This window comes from Netta rufina, assembly GCF_964035555.1.
Source record: "Netta rufina genome assembly, chromosome: 24".
Lineage (NCBI taxonomy): Eukaryota > Metazoa > Chordata > Aves > Anseriformes > Anatidae > Netta > Netta rufina.
The window spans coordinates 584,935-601,277 of NC_140148.1; the positions used below are offsets into that span (position 1 = coordinate 584,935).

The window sequence follows — 16,343 nt, forward strand, 5'->3', positions numbered from 1 at the left end:
CCGCTCCCAGACCCGTTTGCCCCCGGCCCCGCGCCGCGGCTGGAGCGGGGCCACCCCCGGCAGGCTCGGGGCCCCCCGGGGCCGTCTGGGCGCGGGGCCGGGGGCAGCCCCTTCCCGAGCTCGGGGCTCGCTGCCAGGGCGCCCGCGGGTGGCGGATCCGGGCGCCTGGGCTCTCCCTGTCTGAGGCCCCGAGGCCCCCCCGGGGGCTCCCCCCGGGCCGCGCTGACCCAGACGGCGCAGCCCCGCGGGCCGAGCCGGGGCAGGACCGGTTGCCATCGCCCCGTGGCACCGGCTGCGGCCCCCCCGGCACCTGCCCGCGGGCACCCGGCCCCCGCCGAGCTCAGCACCCACAGGCGTGGGCAGGCGCAGCCACGGGGGGGGGGGGCACGCACACACACACCTGGCATCGCCGTGCAGGTGCGCGCGCGCACACACACACACACACACACACACACACACCAGCCCCCCCCGTGTGAGCCCCGCGCCCCCACACACACCGTTCACACCACCCGGCCCTGCCGGTGCCCCCGTGCCGGCCCCAGCCCCCCCGGCAGCGGGGCCGGGCTCTGGGGAGCGGCGGGGGCCGAGGGCTGGGTGCGGGGGCTCGGCTGCCTCCCGCCCAGCCGCACAGCGGGGGCCCGGTGCCGTTTTGGGGACGCCGACCCCCGCTGACCCCCTTGGGGCCCCTCTGGGGGTGCCAGATCGGCTCCTGCTGCCCCGGCACACGGAGAGATTTGAGGCATTCGCCTCTCGCCTTGTAATTTATGCAAATGGGCTCTGTAATTAGCTGTAATTTCAAGGCACGGCTCGGGGTTTCAGACGCTCCACGGCGAGGAGATGCCCCCCCGCCCCCCTCCTCATGGGCACCATTCCCCCCATGGGTGGTCCCAGCAGGGGCCCCAGCGCTGCTCCAGGTGGCCCCAGGAGCCCCCAGCCCCACGCAGCCAGGCCCCTGCCCCCAAGCCCCTGCCCCCAAGCCCCCCACCTGCCCCAGCACCCCCGGTCCCCACAGCCCCACGGCCCCGTGTCACTGGGGGCGAGTGGGGGCTGCACCAGCGGCCACCCCCCTGGGGGCGGTGGGAGAGGAGCCAGAGCAGCCGCCCCCCCCCTGCCAGGACCCATCTGCCCCCTGCTCCCCCCAGTCTCACAGCACTGGGGAGACTGGGACGGGCCCCTGCTGAGATGTGCCACATCCCCGCCACGTGTGCAGAACGTGGGGAAAGGCGCAATTCGTGCACGGGGCGTGGGGACGGGGACGTTTAACACACGGGCCGTGGGGACAGGATCACCCTCAGCTCCGCGGGGTCCCCGCTCCTCACAGCGCCTCGCAGGGGTCCCCGCTCCCGGCCCCACACAGCTGCCGGGTCCCCACGGGGCGGCCGGGCAGGGGGGGGCTCTGCGCCACCGCCCCCGGCTCCAAAGGTGCCGGGCACCCAGGGGCTGGAACATCCTGGGGGCACGGTGCCCGCTGTCCCCCGGGGCTCCCCGGGGTGCAGGGGGAGCCCCGCATGGCAGGGACCCCGCAGCCCTCCTGCCTGCTCAGGGAACCGGGGACACCCCAGAGTGATGTGGGACGTGGGGCTGGGGTCCGGCTGTGCCCCCCCGTGTGCCCCACGGAGCGTGTGGGTGCCGGCTGCGCCTGGTTGTGTCCTCGGGGACCCCGCTGCCCCCTGGACCCCCCCCCCAGCAGGGTCCCCGAGCCCCAGCACGGCAGAGCCGGGGGCCGTGCTCCACCCCACCCGCAGCCGCGTTTCGGTGGCGGCGGAGCCGTCCTAGCCCTGCGCGCTCGCCGGGACCCACGCGATGATGAAAACCAGGAGAGTTTCCCCCAGGGCGAAGGAGTTCCCTCGCCCGCCGCCCGGCCGGGTGCTTGGCAAGCGCCGTGGAGCTGCGGGCTCCCACGCGCCGGGCTCGGCCGGCCGGGCTCGCGGGGCTGCGGCCGGGGTCCTGGCTCCAGCGGGGCGCCGGCACCGGGGGACGCCCTCCCCCAGGGCCCCGAGGCTGGGGGGGCTCCCCCAGGGCCGCCGCAGCCCCCCGCAGCCAGCCCCGCTCCAGCCGGGGGCTTTGGGCGCAGGAATGGGGCCAAAAGGCCCAAACGGTCCCACGACGGCCGAGGGACCGAGGGTCCTGCGTGGGGCCTGGCAGCTGCTGGGGCTCCTGGCAGCCTCCCCGGCTTGGGCTCCCCGGGGGCGGGGGGGCGGAGATGGGGCCAGGAGGGTCGGACCCCCGCAGCTGAGCGGGGTCGGGCTCGGCCCGGACCTCCCGGGCCCTTTGGGCTGTCCCGAGCCATTTGGGTAAGGGGGGGCTCGGCTCTCAGCTCCCCCCTCGGTGCCACCACACCTCCGCCCCCAGCCCGGGGGTCCCCCGAGCCCTGCACTTGTCCCCGTCCCCTCGACCCCACGGCAGGGGGACAATGGGGCCAGGCGGGGCTGAACCCCCCGGGACAGGGGCACTGAGCCCCCCCAGGACAGGGGCACCGAGCTCTTCTCAGAACGGGGGCATGGAGCCCCCCAGGGACAGAGGCATTGAGCCCCCAGGACAGGGGCACTGAGCCCCCAGGACAGAGGCATTGAGACCCCCCGGGCCGGGGGTGGGAGCGGGGCGGGGGCTCGGCGCCACCCCCGGGGGGCTGCGGGGCCCGGCCGGGGCTCGGCCGCTGCCGTCGGGGCGCGGGGGGGGCCGCGGGCGCGCAGGGAGGCGGCGGCGGCTTTCTTCTTTAATTAGCGCCGGTCGCGGTGTCTGCTGCGAACTTCCCGTCCCCTCCCTCCGCTTTCAAGCGCCGGATCCCGGCCGGGGCCGGGGCCGCCGCCACCGCCGGGCTCTGCCTCCAAGGGTTAAAAGCGCCTGGGCCGGGCTGGGCCGGGCCGGGCCGGGCGGGGAGGGGCAGGGCGGGAGGCGGCGCGGGGGGGAAGAGCCGGGAGCGCGGCCGGGACCCGGCCATTCCTGCTCGCCCGGCCCGGTGGGTGCCCGCTCCTGGGGAGCCGCGCGGGTCCCTCGGGGTCCCTCGGCAGCCAGCGCCGCCCGCCCCGCCGATGAGGACGGAGCCGCCGGGAGCCCGCCGCCGCCGCTAGACCCGTAGGTACCCGCGGCGCCGCCGCCCCGACGGCCGGCACGGGGGCGGGCCCCGCTGCCCGGTGCCGCGGACGGGACCGCGCCGCTCCCGGCTCCCGGCTCCCGGCTCCCGGCTCCCGGCGCGGCCCGACCCGAGCGAGCCCCCGCGGCCGCCCCCGGTCCCCGCGGGTCCCCGCGAGCCGCGCGTGGAGCGAGCCGCGGCCCCTCCGCACCGCCCCGGCCCGGGGAGCCCCCGCCCGCGGCACCCTCCGAGTCCCCCCCGCGCTCCCGGTGCCGGTGCCCGGCCGGGCCGAGCCGAGGGCAGCGCCGCCCGCCCGACCCCGCCGCGGGGCGAGGCACCGGCTGGGCTGGGAGCCTGCCGAGCCGCCTCTGCCCAGCCCGGCCGTGACTCACGGCGCGCATCAGCCGCCGCTGCCTCAGTTTCCCCGCGGTGCGGTGGGCAGCGCGTCGCCGGGCCCCGCCAGAGAGGGAGGGGGCAGCGCCGGGCCCCGGGCTTCTCCCGTCACCCCGGTGGAAAAACGCCCCGGGAGCCCCGCGGGGCAGGGGCAGGGCGGCGGGGACAGCGCCGGGACCAAGGGGGCCGGGGCTGGGGGGGTCGCTCCGGGGGGCACCGGGGAGGGACCGCGCTGGGTGGGAGCTGCCCGGGCCCCCCCGCGCGTCCCCTCTGCCGCCGGCTCCTTCCTTCAGCCTGGGGGGTCGGGGGCTGGGGTCGTGCCTGGCGGTCCCCTCCACCCCCCCTCCGTGTGTCCCCGGGATGGGACACGGCCGCGGGGAGTTGTGGCCCTGCTGCAGCACCCACGGGGAGCAGAGGGGGTGGCGGGGGGCTCAGGACCCCGCTGGGGGCTGGCTCAGGATGGGGCGATGTGGTGGCCTCGCACCCGCTGGCTGCTAACCCTCGCCCCCCCGCCTGGCATCCCCAGGAGCCCTCCAGTGTCAGGGGCAATCGGTGCCGACCCCCCCAGGGCAGGGGTGCGCAGAGCCGAGCCCACCCAGGGGAGCAGCACCCCCTTACCCGGGGGCTCCTCCTGCTGTGCCCCCCAGCCCTGCAGCGCTCAGCTCGGTGCCTCTGTAGCGCAGGTGGAGAGGGGTCCTGCTGGGGGGGATTTTGGCACCCCCAGCCCCTGCCTTCGCCATGGGGTCCCCCTGTGCCTGCCCACGCACTGCCCACCAAAGGAAAGCGGTCACCCCACGCGGCTGGGTGCTGCCGGGGGCCTTGAGCACTGGGCCCTGCTCCTGCCCCCTGCTCGTAGTGCTGAGGGTGGGGGGCTCTGGGGGCCTGGCCCCAACCCCAAAGCGCCGGCACCCCCCTGCACTTCCCTGGGGGTCCGTCCCCATCCCACACAGGCCGGGGGTGCTGGGGGGCGGCGTGGCCTCGCACCCGGGCTTCTGCCACGGGGAGAAAGGGGGGAGGAGGGCAGGGGTCTCGGCCACCCCCCCCCCCCGCGGCGCCGGTGGGAAGTCGGGGGGCGGGAGCTGGTGGCGGCAGGTGGATTTCAACACCGGGGTGGGGCCCGGCCCCCGTGGGGTTTGCACAGCTCCCGGTGAGTCACGGCCGCGCTGCGGGGAGCAGCAGGTGCCTGGGGCCGGGGCTGCGTGGCCGCAGGCGAAGGCAGCCCTGAGCCCGGCTTCAAAGCGCTGCCGCTGGCTCGGCCCCGGGGCTCCGCTCCCCTGTCCCACTGCCAGCTGGCCCGGGGGGGGGCTGCGGCCCCACAACAGCTCGGGGGCTCCCGGGGGCTGTGTCCCAGTGCTGTGGGGCAAGACCCCAGGGATGGGCCGGGAGTGGGGCGGGGGCTTGGGGCTGCTGCTTGCTGCCCTACAGCCCCTGGGGGACCCCAGCAGGGGTCGGTGCCCCGGCCGTGTTAGGGGGGTTAGGGCAGGGAGGGTCGAGGCAGAGCCCTGCGGCTCCCCCGGGTACAGGAATTCGGCCCCAGCCCCTCTGGGCCACAGACGTGACCCGCTGGGTCCACACCGGGGGCTTGCGCTGGGTCTGCAGGGCCGGTGCCCCCTGCCTGGGGGCCGAGGGGGGGGTGCCCCTGCCTGGCCTCTGTCCCGCTGGGCTGTGTGGTGGGGAAATGTCCTCAGGGGGTGGGCGCTGGGTGACGGGCACTGGGGACACTGCCCTGGGCTGGACACTGCCCCGGCAGGGCTGGCACCCGCAGCACGGCGCTGAGCCCACACGGGCACTGCCGCCTGCCTCAGTTTCCCCGCGTGCTGCAGGGCTCTGCCCGGGGCCAGGAGCCGGGGCCGGGGCTGCCGCCGGTGACAGCCCCCCCGGTGCCAGGGCGGGCGGCCGCGGGGAGACCCTGGGGCGGGCAAGGGGGGGGGGGGGGCCGGAGGGGCGAGGGCGCCCGCAGCCCTCTCTTCTCACGGCTCCTCTCTCCCCCGCCGCCCCTCCTTGGCCCTGCAGGTCTGTCTGCGCCACCGCCCGCGCCGCCGTTCGGCAATGCTCACAGCTGTCTGCGGCTCTCTTGGGAACCAGTCCTCCGACGCGCCCCGCGCCTCCCCGACCCACCTGGACCTGCAGCCGCTGCAGCCCTTCCAGCCCCACGGCAGCGCCGCGGCGGGCGCCGACTTCGCCTCCCCGCTGCCGCCCCCGGAGCTGCCGCTGGCGGGCCCCGACGCCGCCTTCGCCGCCCCCGGCGCCTACGAGCCCCATGGCCCCCCGCGGCTAGAGCTGCCCCCCGACGGCCCCGCCGCCCCCGGCTCCTACGCCAAGCTGCTGCAGGCGGCCCCGGACATGGCGCACCCCTACGAGCCCTGGTTTCGGCCCCCCCACCCCGGCCCCCCCGGCGAGGAGGGGGGCGTCAACTGGTGGGACCTCCACGCCGGGGCCAGCTGGATGGAGCTGCCCCACGGGCAGGGGGGGCTGCAGGTGCCCGCGCCCCCCGGGCTGCAGCCGCCGCTGGGGGGGTACGGCGGGGGCGAGCCCCAGCTCTGCGCCCCCCCCGCCCACCTCCTGCCCCCCGCCCAGCACCTCCTGGGGCCGGAGGGGGCCAAGGCGCTGGAGGGGCCCCCCGAGGCGGAGGGGGGCGGCCGGGCCAAGGGGGGCCGGCGGGCGGTGCCGCGGGGCGGGGGGCAGGCGGCGTGCCGCTGCCCCAACTGCCAGGAGGCCGAGAGGGGGGGGCCCTGCCCCGACGGCGCCAAGCGCAAGCACCTGCACAACTGCCACATCCCGGGCTGCGGCAAGGCGTACGCCAAGACCTCGCACCTCAAGGCCCACCTGCGCTGGCACAGCGGCGACCGGCCCTTCGTCTGCAACTGGCTCTTCTGCGGCAAGCGCTTCACCCGCTCCGACGAGCTGCAGCGGCACCTCCAGACCCACACGGGCACCAAGAAGTTCACCTGCCCCGTCTGCGGCCGCGTCTTCATGCGCAGCGACCACCTGGGCAAGCACATGAAGACGCACGACGGCGCCAAGGACGGCGGCGAGCCCGAGGCCAAGGGCGCCGGGGAGCCGCCGGCCGCCAAGGGAGGCAAGCGGGAGCCCGAGGGGGGCAACGCCGCCCCCACAAACTGAGCCGCCGGGCCGGGGGCCGCTGCCGGCGGGGGGGGGGGGGACGGACCCCGGTGCCCCCTCGGGGCTGGTCTCCGAGGGGCGCGGGGATGCGGCGGGGAGGGGGGGGCCGGGCTGGCACCGTGCGCTCGACGTGCCGCCGGAGGGAAGGGGAGCCGGGCGGCGGCCCCCCCGTGCCCCGCAGAGCCGGGGGGGGGGGGGGGGCGGCAGGTCCCCGTGCCCCGCCGCCCACCCCGCAGCCCCCCCCCCCCCCCGCTGCGGCCGTGCCCGGGTGTGGAGCGGCGCAGCCGGCGCTGCCCGCGGCAGTTTCACTTGTCCCGCGCCCGCTCCCCCCGTCCTCCCCCGGCTTCCCAAATCTTTTTTCGGGAGGCCGCTGGCAGGCGGCGGGGCTGTTTGGGAGGAACATCAAGGGGAGCCGAGGAGCCGGCGCTGCCTGGGCTTGTCCGGCCCGAGCGGGGAGGAAGGAGAAAGCGAGAGGAGCCCCAGAGCCCTCGCTCCGGGAGCGTGGCCGCGGCCCCGCAGCCCCCGGGCGACGCCGCTCCCCGGCCCCCTCCCCGTCAGCCCCCGAGATGCTGGGGGAATCGCCGCCCCCCCGGCTTTTGGTGCCGTTTGCTCTGGGGACAGCTCGGTGCTGGGGGTGGGGGGCTCCTTACCCCCGAGGGGGGGGAATCCCGTAGCCTGCCCGTGGGACCCCCACTTGGGGCTCGGGTGCTACGGCTCCCACCCCCCTTTTTTTTTTTTTTTTTTTTTTTTGGCCCAAATTGAGGCCAGAAAAAAAAAAAAAAAGAAAAAAAAAAAAGAAAAGAAAAAAAAAAGAAAGAGAAACCCTGCTTGAATGTGAGTTGTGGCAGGGGGGTGCTGCGCTGGGGGCGGCATCCCCGGCCGGGGGCCGCGGCGGGCGCGTCTCTCGCTGGGCACGCGGTTGCCCAAGCGCACGCCTGCAGCTTTCCCACACCCACCGCGGCCCCGGGCGGGAAGCGCGGGGCGGCCGCGGCCCCGGGAGAGCCGGGACGGCCGCATTCCTCCGCCCGCCGGTCCCCCCCCCCATCCCCGCCCCCCCCCTCCCTCCCGCGGCCGTCCCTCCCCGGGGACCCCGCAGCTGCGGGCACCCCCCGCCCGCCCCCTGCATGCTGCCTGTCCCCGGGGACCCTGCACCTGCGGGGCCCCCGGCTGTCCCCCCCCCCCGCCCCGTGCATGCTGCCCATCCCCTGGGGCCCTGTAACCGTCCCTCCCCGGGACCCCCTAGTCCGGGGGGCATCCACCTGTCCCCCTGTGCATGCTGCCTGTCCCCCCGGGGACCCCGTCTGTCCCTGCCCAGGTCCCCGTATCTCCTGGGAATGTCTTGGGGTGTCCCCCCCAGGGACCCCACAGCTCCCCTCCTCTGGGGCTGTCCCCCTTCCCCCAGGGACCCCCCATCCGTCCTTCATCCCCCGGCTGGCGGTCCACGAAGTGCTCGGGTTTTCGACCTTTTGGGTTTTATCCCCCCGGTTTTGGCAGAACCCCTTCGGCAAAGGAGACGGGACCTGGGAGCTGGGGGGGGGGGCTGGGGGCAGGGCGGGCTGCTGGGGGCACCGGGACCACCGGCTGTGCCCCGCAGCCGGCACCAGTTCACACCAGTTGGGAATCCGGGGAGGGGGGAGATGGGGGGGGGGCCCCGATCCTGGGGCTCCGGGGGGGGCCGTGTCCGGGGCTGCCCGGGCTCGGAGCGCCCCGGGGTCCGGGGGGGAAGGGGTGGAGGTGAAGTCGAGCGGGGTCCGTGCCCAGAGGGCGCCCCGCAGCCTTCGGTTTCGATTGTTTTATTATTATTATTAATTATTAATTATTATTATTAATATTATTATTTTATTAAGGTGAAGCCAGGCTTTGCTACCCGGGCAGGGTGGCAGCCTCCGGGTGAAGCTGTAGCCGCGGCCCTTTGTGATGGGGGGGGGGGGGGGGACACGGGACCGGCGCAGGGTCCCGACCCCGTCCCCGTCCCCACCCCGGTCCCGTCCCGCCCCGCGCCCCCCGGAGGACCCCTCCCGAGGTGAAGTCTCGCTGGGGCCCGGGGCCGCCGCAGCCCCCCCGCCGCCGTTCCCAGCACGGAGCCGCCCCCCCCCCTCCCGGTACCCGGTACGGTGCCTGTCGAGGGGGTTGGGTTTGGGGGCGCGGAGCCCCGGGCGGTACCGGGGAGGGCCCGGGGCGGTACCGGGTGATCCCGGGGGGGGTGGGTTGGGGGGGGGCCAGGTGCTCTCGGCCCCCGCCCCTGCCCGCCGCGATGGGGCAACGGAGGCTGCGGAACCGGGCGGGGAGGCCGGAGGCCGGCCCCCGCCCGCCCGAACCAGTCCGGCCGGCTGCGGCGTGGGGCTCCGGCCCCGCGCTGCCCCCGCGCCGCGTCCCCCCCCCGGCACCGCCCCGGGCCGGGGAGGAACCGGCAGCGCCGGCCCCGGGCTCCCCCGCCCAGCCCCGCCCGGGGGCCGGGGGCGCTGCGGCCGGGGGCGGGCGGGGGGCGGCGGCCGCGCGGGAGGAGGCTGCGGGGCGGGGGCTCGTTTTGTACCGGAATAAACCGCGAGTTTTCCACGGCCCGGCGCTCCGGCTCCTCTGTGCGGGGATGGGGGAGGTTGGGGGGGGGACCGGGAGGGACCGGGAGGGACCGGGAGGGTCCCCGGGGGTCGCGTCCTGCACCCCGCGGCCGCCCTCGGACCCGGCGGGGGCACCGGGGGCACCGGGCCGGTAACGCCGTCCTGCGGCCTCCGGCCACGGGGCGCCGCCGTCGGCCGCACCGGACGGGGCGGGCGGGGACCGGGGGGGGCGGGACCGGGCGGCAACGGCGGCGGCGGCGGCAGCGTCGGCAGGTCCGCGGGGTGGGGGCGTCCCGGTAACGGGGCTCGGGCGGGGCGGGCGGGAGCCGTGATCCGTGCACCTGGGGGGTCCCGGTAACCGGGGCTGTGCGTGCGGGGGGTCCCGGTGCCTGGGGTCGTCGAGGGTGGCCCCGGTCGGTGCGGACCCGCAGGGCCCCGGGGCAGGAGGCGCCGGTGCCCCTCTGACCGAGCCAGCCCCGGGGTGGGGGTCCTGGGGCCACGTCCAGGACAGGGACGAGGCGGTGACGCCCCCGTCGGTGCCCCCCCGGGTTCAGGATGGCGGGGCAGGGTCCCGCGCCCTCGTCCTGCGACTGCTTCGTGGCGCTGCCCCCGCACACCGCGGCCCCCGCCGTCATCTTCGGCAAGAACGCTGACCGGCCGCGCCACGAGGTGCAGGAGATTGTCTACGTCCCCGCCGCCACGCACCGCCCCGGGGACAGAGTCCAGGTGAGAGCACGGAGGGCACCGGGGCCCTGGGGGCGGCGGGAGGAGCGCCGGGGCTCAGCCGCCGCCACCCCCGTGCCGCACAGTGCACCTACCTCGAGATCGAGCAGGCCCAGAGGACCCACGCCGTGGTGCTGAGCCGCCCCGCGTGGCTGTGGGGCGCCGAGATGGGCGCCAACGAGCACGGCGTCTGCGTGGGCAACGAGGGCGTCTGGACCCGCGAGCCCGTGGGCGAGGACGAGGCGCTGCTGGGCATGGACCTGGTGAGGTGAGCACCGGCCCCCGCCGCCCCCCGCGACCCCCCGGGGCGCGAGGCCGACCGGGTGCCCGCGGCGCTGCAGGCTGGGGCTGGAGCGGGGCAGCTCTGCCCGGGAGGCCCTGGAGGTGATCACGGCCCTGCTGGAGCGGCACGGCCAGGGCGGGAGCTGCAAGGAGGAGCCGGTGCCCTTCGTCTACCACAACACTTTCCTGCTGGCTGACCGCGCCGAGGCCTGGGTGCTGGAGACGGCCGGCCGCTACTGGGCGGCCCAGCGGATCCGAGGTGAGCGGGCACTGGTTATATTGGGTGGTGGTCCCGCCGTCGCCTCGCTTACCCCAGCTTCGGGCTGTTTTTTGGGAGCCCTGTCCCCTCGGGCCTCCCCTTCACCTGATCCTCCCTGACCTCGGCAGAGGGCAGCCGCAACATCTCCAACCAGCTCAGCATCGGCACGGACATCACGGCCGAGCACGCGGAGCTGCGGCAGCGAGCCCGGAGCCAGGGCTGGTGGAGCGGGGCCGGGGAGTTCAGCTTCGCCGACGCCTTCTCCCTGGAGCAGCAGCCGCCCCGCATGGAAGCTGCCAAGGCTCGCTACCGCGCCGGCAAGGAGCTGCTGAGGCAGCATGCAGGTGGGCACGGGGACAGGACCGGGGGCGTGGGGACAGGACCGGGGCACGGGGACAGGACCGGGGCACGGGGGCGGCCGTACCCGTCTCGCCCTGGTGTCTCCTCGCTCCCCCTGGCCGCAGCAGCCGTTGTGGCTCTGCCTCCCCTGCCAGGGCACATCACGGCGGAGACCTTCATGGCCATCCTGCGGGACAAGGCCAGCGGCATCTGCGTGGACTCGGAGGGGTTCCGCACGGCGGGCAGCATGGTGTCCGTGCTGCCCCGGGACCCCGCTGTGCCCTGCGTCCACTTCTTCACGGCCACCCCGGACCCGTCCAGGTGAGGACGGTCGGGGGGGGGGCCCTGGGGTGGCCGAGCCGTGCCCTGGGCCGGGTGTCGCGGCGGTGCCACGGCCCCGGCTCCTCTGCGGCAGGTCTGTCTTCAAGCCCTTCGTCTTCGTGGCCGGCCTGAAGCCCGCGCCGCAGGTTTTGTCTCCCAGCTTCAGCGACGACCCCGCCAGGAAGGTGCCGCGCTTCCAGAGCACGGTGGATCGGCGGCACGAGCTGTACCGCCGGCATCAGGCGGCGCTGGAGCTGATGGAGCGGGACCAGGTACTGCAGAGCCCTTCCCGCGGGGACGGGGAGGCAGTCGGGTGCCCTGCGGGTGCCGGGCCTCAGCTCTTCTGCCCCTGACCCCGCCAGGAGCAGGGCCAGAAGCTGCAGCAGACGCTGCGGGACCTGGAGAGGCAGGGCCTGGAGGCGGTGAACGCGCTGCTGGGGGGGGACGTGGCCCCCCGCCCCGAGGAGCTGGCTGAGCTCTTCTTCGACTGCGTGGATGCGGAGATGAAGTTTTACAAATAAACCCGGCGCAGGTGGGTTGGGAGGGCGGGGGAGCTGAGCCTGGGCTCCAGCTCGGCCCCCCCCATGGCATCGCTCCCTGCTGGGGGCTGAGAAAACCTCCCCCCCCCCGGAGCCCTGCCCGGCTCCTCGCCTCCTCCTGCTCTGGAGCAGCCTCCCTGTGGAGCCCCCAGCCCCGTAACGTGCCCCAGTAAAACCAGTGCTGGAAGGGAGGGCCGTGGCCTAGAAGGGGGTGACAGGGAGGGGGGGCTGCCCCCCCCCCAGCCCCTCCGTGTGCCCCAGCTGCAGCCAGAGCCCTGTAGGAATAAAGAGCCTTTAATCCCCACTGCTGCTGCGCCGGGGCCGGCTCCTTGGGCTGCTGCCTGCTTCTTTGCTCCTTTGCTGCTCGTCTCCCCTCACAGGGCCGCGCTGCGGGGGGGCGGCCTGCCCTGCCCCGGGGGGGGGACGCGGCCGTGCCCCCCGCTTCACGTGGGGACGGGACTGAGCCTGCCTGGGGCCTGGGGCCGGGGCTGTGCCCCCCTCCCCGGGGCTGGGGGCTCGGCAGGGCTCGGTGCCCGCTGAGCCCGGCGGGGGGGGCAGCAGCAGCCCCCGCAGCTCCTGCAGGCGGCTCCGGTGTTCCTCCAGGGCCTCCCCCCGCCTCCGCCGGGAGCGCCCGGCCAGCTCCTGGTGAAGGTCTGCAAAGAAATCTGCCCGGGAGGGAGGGGAATCACGGGGGGGGCCTGGCACAGCCCCCCGAGCTCCCTGCCCCCTCCTGGTGTCACCCCTGGGGACAGGGTGACCCCGTGCAAGCTGTGTCCTGCTTCTGCCCGGGCACCTTTGTCTGCAGTGAAGGGGGCACTGGGCTCAAAGAACAGCTCCTCGTCATCCTCGCTGCTGGGAGAACCTTCCTCCTCCTCCTTCTCCTCCTCCTCTTCCTCACCCGGGGCAGGGTCGGTGCAGCCGCGGAGGGGCCAGGTGTCCAGCTGCAGGAGGTGGGGCAGCGCTCCCACCACCAGCTCCCTGCAAGCAGCAGGCGAGCAGCAGCCGTGACCCCGCCACCGTGACCCCGCAGCCCCCTCACTGCGCCCCCCAGCCCGGGCAGAGTCAGGCTGTGACCTCCTGGGTCCGGGGGAGGTGCTGAGTACGTCCAGGGGCTGCTTTCGCTGAGGGGCTGGCGGGGTTGGGGGGCTCCTCTCCCCCTTCATCACCACCAGGTTCCCCCGACCCACCTGTACCCGGGCTGCCGGGTGCACGCGTTTCCCGTTAAGTCCAGGAGCCGGAGGCTGCGGGGCAGCTCGTCTGCACGGGGCGAGGGGAGGGAGGGAGGCTGAGAAGGGGCCTGAGCCCCCCCTGCCCCACGGAGCTGCGCGTGCAGCAAGCCCCTGAGCGCCGCCACCTCCCGGGGCATTCAGACACATTCCTGAGGCCACGGCCCCGCCGTGGGAAGCAGCCTCGCGCCTCCCAGCTGGGCGAGCTGAGGGAACGGGTATTCCTCACAGCCCGACAGTGAGAACAGAGATTTTTTCCCTTCCCAGACTGTCACTGTTCCCTTTCTCACCCGTCTCCAAGCACAGCGCCTGGTGCCACACCAGAAACACTAGAGAAGTGCCAAGGGAGACGCCCCTGGGTCCCTTCCCCTTTTCCCCTTCTGCCGAAATGCACCCATGGGAGCCTCCTGGCAGCCTGGGGCAGCGTGAGCCCGACTGCCTGACCTCTGCTGGGCAGGGGTCAGAGGGGAAGCAGACTCCTGGGCTCCCAGTGCCCCACAGGGATGTGCACCCCAGGCACGGGGCCAGGCTGTGCCGGTGCCACCCCACGGCCTGGGCACTGCCCGGGCAGAGCGAGGCCAGCGCCGGGTCCGGCCGTGCCGCCCACCTGTGTCCAGCGTCTGGATCAGGTTCTGGGACAGGTCCAGGACGCGCAGCTGCTGCAGGGGCCGCAGGTTCTGCACCCTGCGGATGCGGTTCCCAGCCAGGGACAGGAACCTGCGGAGCACAGGGGCGGGGGGGGGGGGGGGGGGGGGGTCTCGTGCCCAGCTGCCGGGTTCCGGCCGTGCCTCGGAGCCCCCCGGTCCCGCGGGGTCTCCCCGGTGCTCCCCCCACCGCGGGGGCCGCGCGTACCGCAGGTTGGGGAAGCAGCACAGGTTCTCGATCTTCTCGATTCGGTTCTGGGGGAAAAAAAAAACAAAAAAAACAACAACAAAAAAACAGCAACGTGAAAACAGCAACGTGAACCGGGGCCCAGCTGGGGGGGGCCCGGCCCGGTTGCCCCCGGTGCCTCACCCGCTGCAGGCCCAGGCTGCGAACCCCCTGCAGGCCGCACAGCTCAGCCCCGGGGCGGGCCCGGCCCCGCCCGGACATGGCGGGGGGACCGGGGGGGACCGGGGGGGACCGGGGAGGGCACCGGGGGGCGGCGGGGCCAGGGCCGGGCCGGGCAGCGGGGGGCGGGGCCGGCCGCAGCGTGCTCGTTGCTAGGAGACGGCCGGGCCGGAAGGGGCGGGGCTTCCGGCGGCCCAGCAGGCTCCGCGCGCCCGCGGCCAAGATGGCGGCGCTCAGCGGCGGGGCCCCGTGGAGGACGGGTGAGAGCCGGGACCGGGACAGGGAAACGGAAAACGGGACCGGGACACGGGCATGGGGACGGGACCGGGACCGGGACCGGGACTGGGACTGGGATCGGGTCCGGGACACGGGAAACGGGACTGGACCGGGACCGGGACCGGGAAACGGGGTCGGGGTGAACACCGGGGGACCGGGGACCGGGACGGGGATAAGCACGGGGTGAGCGGCGGGGATGGGGGCACCGGGACCGGGGACGGGGACGGGGACGGGCACGGGGAGGGCCACGGGGTGGGCAGGGGCAGGGGGAGGCCCGGTGGGGGAGGCCGGTCCCGGTCCCTCCCGGTCCGGTGCCGTCCCCGATCTCTGCCGGCCGCCCCCAGGCTGGCTGCCCGCCCTGCGGCTCGCCCGGCGCAGCTCCAAGGCGGTGACGCGGCACTGGAAGGCCGTGCACCTGCAGCGCCAGAAGCTGATGGCCCTCACCGAGTACCTCCCGCCGCGCCCCCCCGTCCCCGAGCGCTGCCTGCGGCCCCCGCAACAGCCACAGCAGGAGGTAACGGGGGGGGCACCGGGGGCACCGGGCAGCTGTGCAGCGACCGCCCCGTGTGTGGGCCCTGGGGCGGGCACAGCCCTGCCAGGGGTTGGGCCCGGGGCCGTCCCGTCTGCCCGGTGCCCCCCCGGTGCACGGCAGCCCCTCGCTTCACCGGGTCCGGCTGCAGGGTGGGGGCAGCCCCCAGCCCCCAGCCCCCGGCCGTCCCCATCGCCGCGCTCCCCGCAGGATAACGGGTACGCCCGGCTGTTACGGCGGCAGGTGGAGGAGGTGTTCCGGGACAGCCGCATGGTCGCGGTGTGCCAGTACAACTCCATGCCCGGGGAGGACGTGGTGCTGATGAGGCACTACCTGCGGAAACACAACATTGAGGTCAAGTTCGTCCTGAACGAGGTGGGGCTGGGGGCAGAGGCGGGGGTGAGGGGTTGCCCCCGGTGCCGCCCCCGTGCTGCGCCCTGAGGGCTGCCTCCCGCAGATCGTCCGCCCCGTGCTGTCCCAGTCCCGCTACAGGAACCTCCTCCCGCTCTTCGTGGGGCGCAACATCCTGCTGGTGAGCCCGGAGACGAAGGCGAAGGAGATGCTGCGGGTGCTGAAGGGAGTGCCGCAGGTCAACCTGCTGGGTGAGAGCCCCCCCCTTGCCCCCACCTCCGTCCTCCAGCGCTGAGCTCGGGGCTCCTGCCCGCTGCTGGGGCTGGGGACAGGGGGTCCCTCTGCTACGGGGGTCCTCTGGGACAGCTTTGGGTGGCGGCAGGGAGGGGAAGGATGCAGGGAGCTGCTGCTGCGGGGCGGAGGAGCGGGGAGCACTGCCTGTGGTGTGGGAGCTGTCCCCCATCCCCTGGTATCATGGTGAGAGTCCCGGGAGGCTTCAGCACGTGGCCCTGCAGCACTCGCAGCCTCTCCTCGCAGCCCCGTGCTCGTCCCCAGCCGTGCCTCCCCCTCTCTTCCAGGCGCCTGCATCGACGACACCATCCTGAGCAGGCAGGGGGTGGAGAACTTCGCCAAGCTGCCCTCGCTGGAGGCCTCGCAGGGGCAGACGCTGGGCGCGCTGACGCTGCTGCCCTCGCAGACGTGCTCCCTGCTGCAGCACGGGGCCGCGCACCTCACGGCGCTGCTGGACCAGCACATCCACCAGCTGCAGGACGGGGCCGGCCAGGGGGGGACCCCATCGGGGCCAGAGCCCCCCCAGAGCCCTGGGGCACCCTGAGCCCGGCCCCTGTTTGGCCCCGTGCGCTGGCTGAGGGTCGGCTCCTCGCTCACGGGCCAGGGCTCGGAGTTTTGCTGTGTGCTGGCCGCCGGCAGGGGGCTGGGGGCAGTGGTGGGCCTGCAGCCCCCGCCTCATCCCTTCCCTCGGCTCCCCCTGCCCGCACCAGCGGCACCGGAGCTGCCCCGGCTGCGTGTGGGAGGGGGGCAGGGGGGGCGCTGGGGTGGGCGGGAGGAGGCAGAGCCGGGGCTGTGCCCCCCTGGAGGCCCCCCAGGGGCCGAGATGTGCGGAGGGGAGCTCGGAGCTGGGGGAGCTGCGTCTGCGGGGCTGCTGCCATTAAACTGAGCCCGTGGGGGCTGCGATCCCTGAGCCTGGCTCCTCTCTGGGGGGGGCGGGTGGGGGGCTCCTGCCCCGTACTGACTCCTCGGGGGGGGCTGAGCCGTGCCCTGCTCTCCTGGAGCAGCTCAGC

At 75.3% G+C, this 16,343-nt stretch overlaps 4 protein-coding genes across 5 annotated transcripts; 3 read left to right on the forward strand and 1 right to left on the reverse strand.

Annotated features, from left to right (window-relative positions):
• Window positions 1–5,515: 5,515 nt before the first annotated feature.
• SP6 (Sp6 transcription factor) lies at window positions 5,516–6,589 on the forward strand (the record flags this gene model as incomplete). The annotated part of the gene is made up of 1 exon (XM_084301339.1): window positions 5,516–6,589. The coding sequence occupies one exon, from the start codon at window positions 5,516–5,518 to the stop codon at window positions 6,587–6,589; it is 1,074 nt and encodes a 357-aa protein (XP_084157465.1).
• A 2,789-nt stretch (window positions 6,590–9,378) lies between these two features.
• On the forward strand, window positions 9,379–11,905 carry SCRN2 (secernin 2). Of its 2 annotated transcripts, none has more exons than XM_084301241.1 (8): window positions 9,379–9,420; window positions 9,702–9,873; window positions 9,957–10,138; window positions 10,212–10,411; window positions 10,540–10,755; window positions 10,906–11,071; window positions 11,166–11,343; window positions 11,434–11,905. In XM_084301241.1, exons 2-8 carry the CDS (start codon window positions 9,703–9,705, stop codon window positions 11,590–11,592), a joined length of 1,272 nt encoding a protein of 423 aa, XP_084157367.1. In that variant the 5' UTR covers window positions 9,379–9,420; window position 9,702; the 3' UTR covers window positions 11,593–11,905. The 2 variants fall into 2 exon arrangements, with proteins under 2 accessions (XP_084157367.1, XP_084157368.1); XM_084301242.1 differs by having other exon boundaries at window positions 11,440–11,905.
• On the reverse strand, window positions 11,905–13,928 carry LRRC46 (leucine rich repeat containing 46; the record flags this gene model as incomplete). Its single annotated transcript, XM_084301091.1, has 6 exons — window positions 11,905–12,275; window positions 12,404–12,588; window positions 12,798–12,867; window positions 13,444–13,553; window positions 13,689–13,735; window positions 13,851–13,928. 6 exons carry the CDS (start codon window positions 13,926–13,928, stop codon window positions 11,905–11,907), a joined length of 861 nt encoding a protein of 286 aa, XP_084157217.1.
• Window positions 13,929–14,078: 150 nt separating this feature from the next.
• MRPL10 (mitochondrial ribosomal protein L10) lies at window positions 14,079–16,176 on the forward strand. Its single transcript, XM_084300901.1, has 5 exons — window positions 14,079–14,146; window positions 14,507–14,676; window positions 14,902–15,066; window positions 15,149–15,293; window positions 15,621–16,176. Exons 1-5 carry the CDS (start codon window positions 14,110–14,112, stop codon window positions 15,875–15,877), a joined length of 774 nt encoding a protein of 257 aa, XP_084157027.1. The 5' UTR covers window positions 14,079–14,109; the 3' UTR covers window positions 15,878–16,176.
• Window positions 16,177–16,343: the final 167 nt, after the last annotated feature.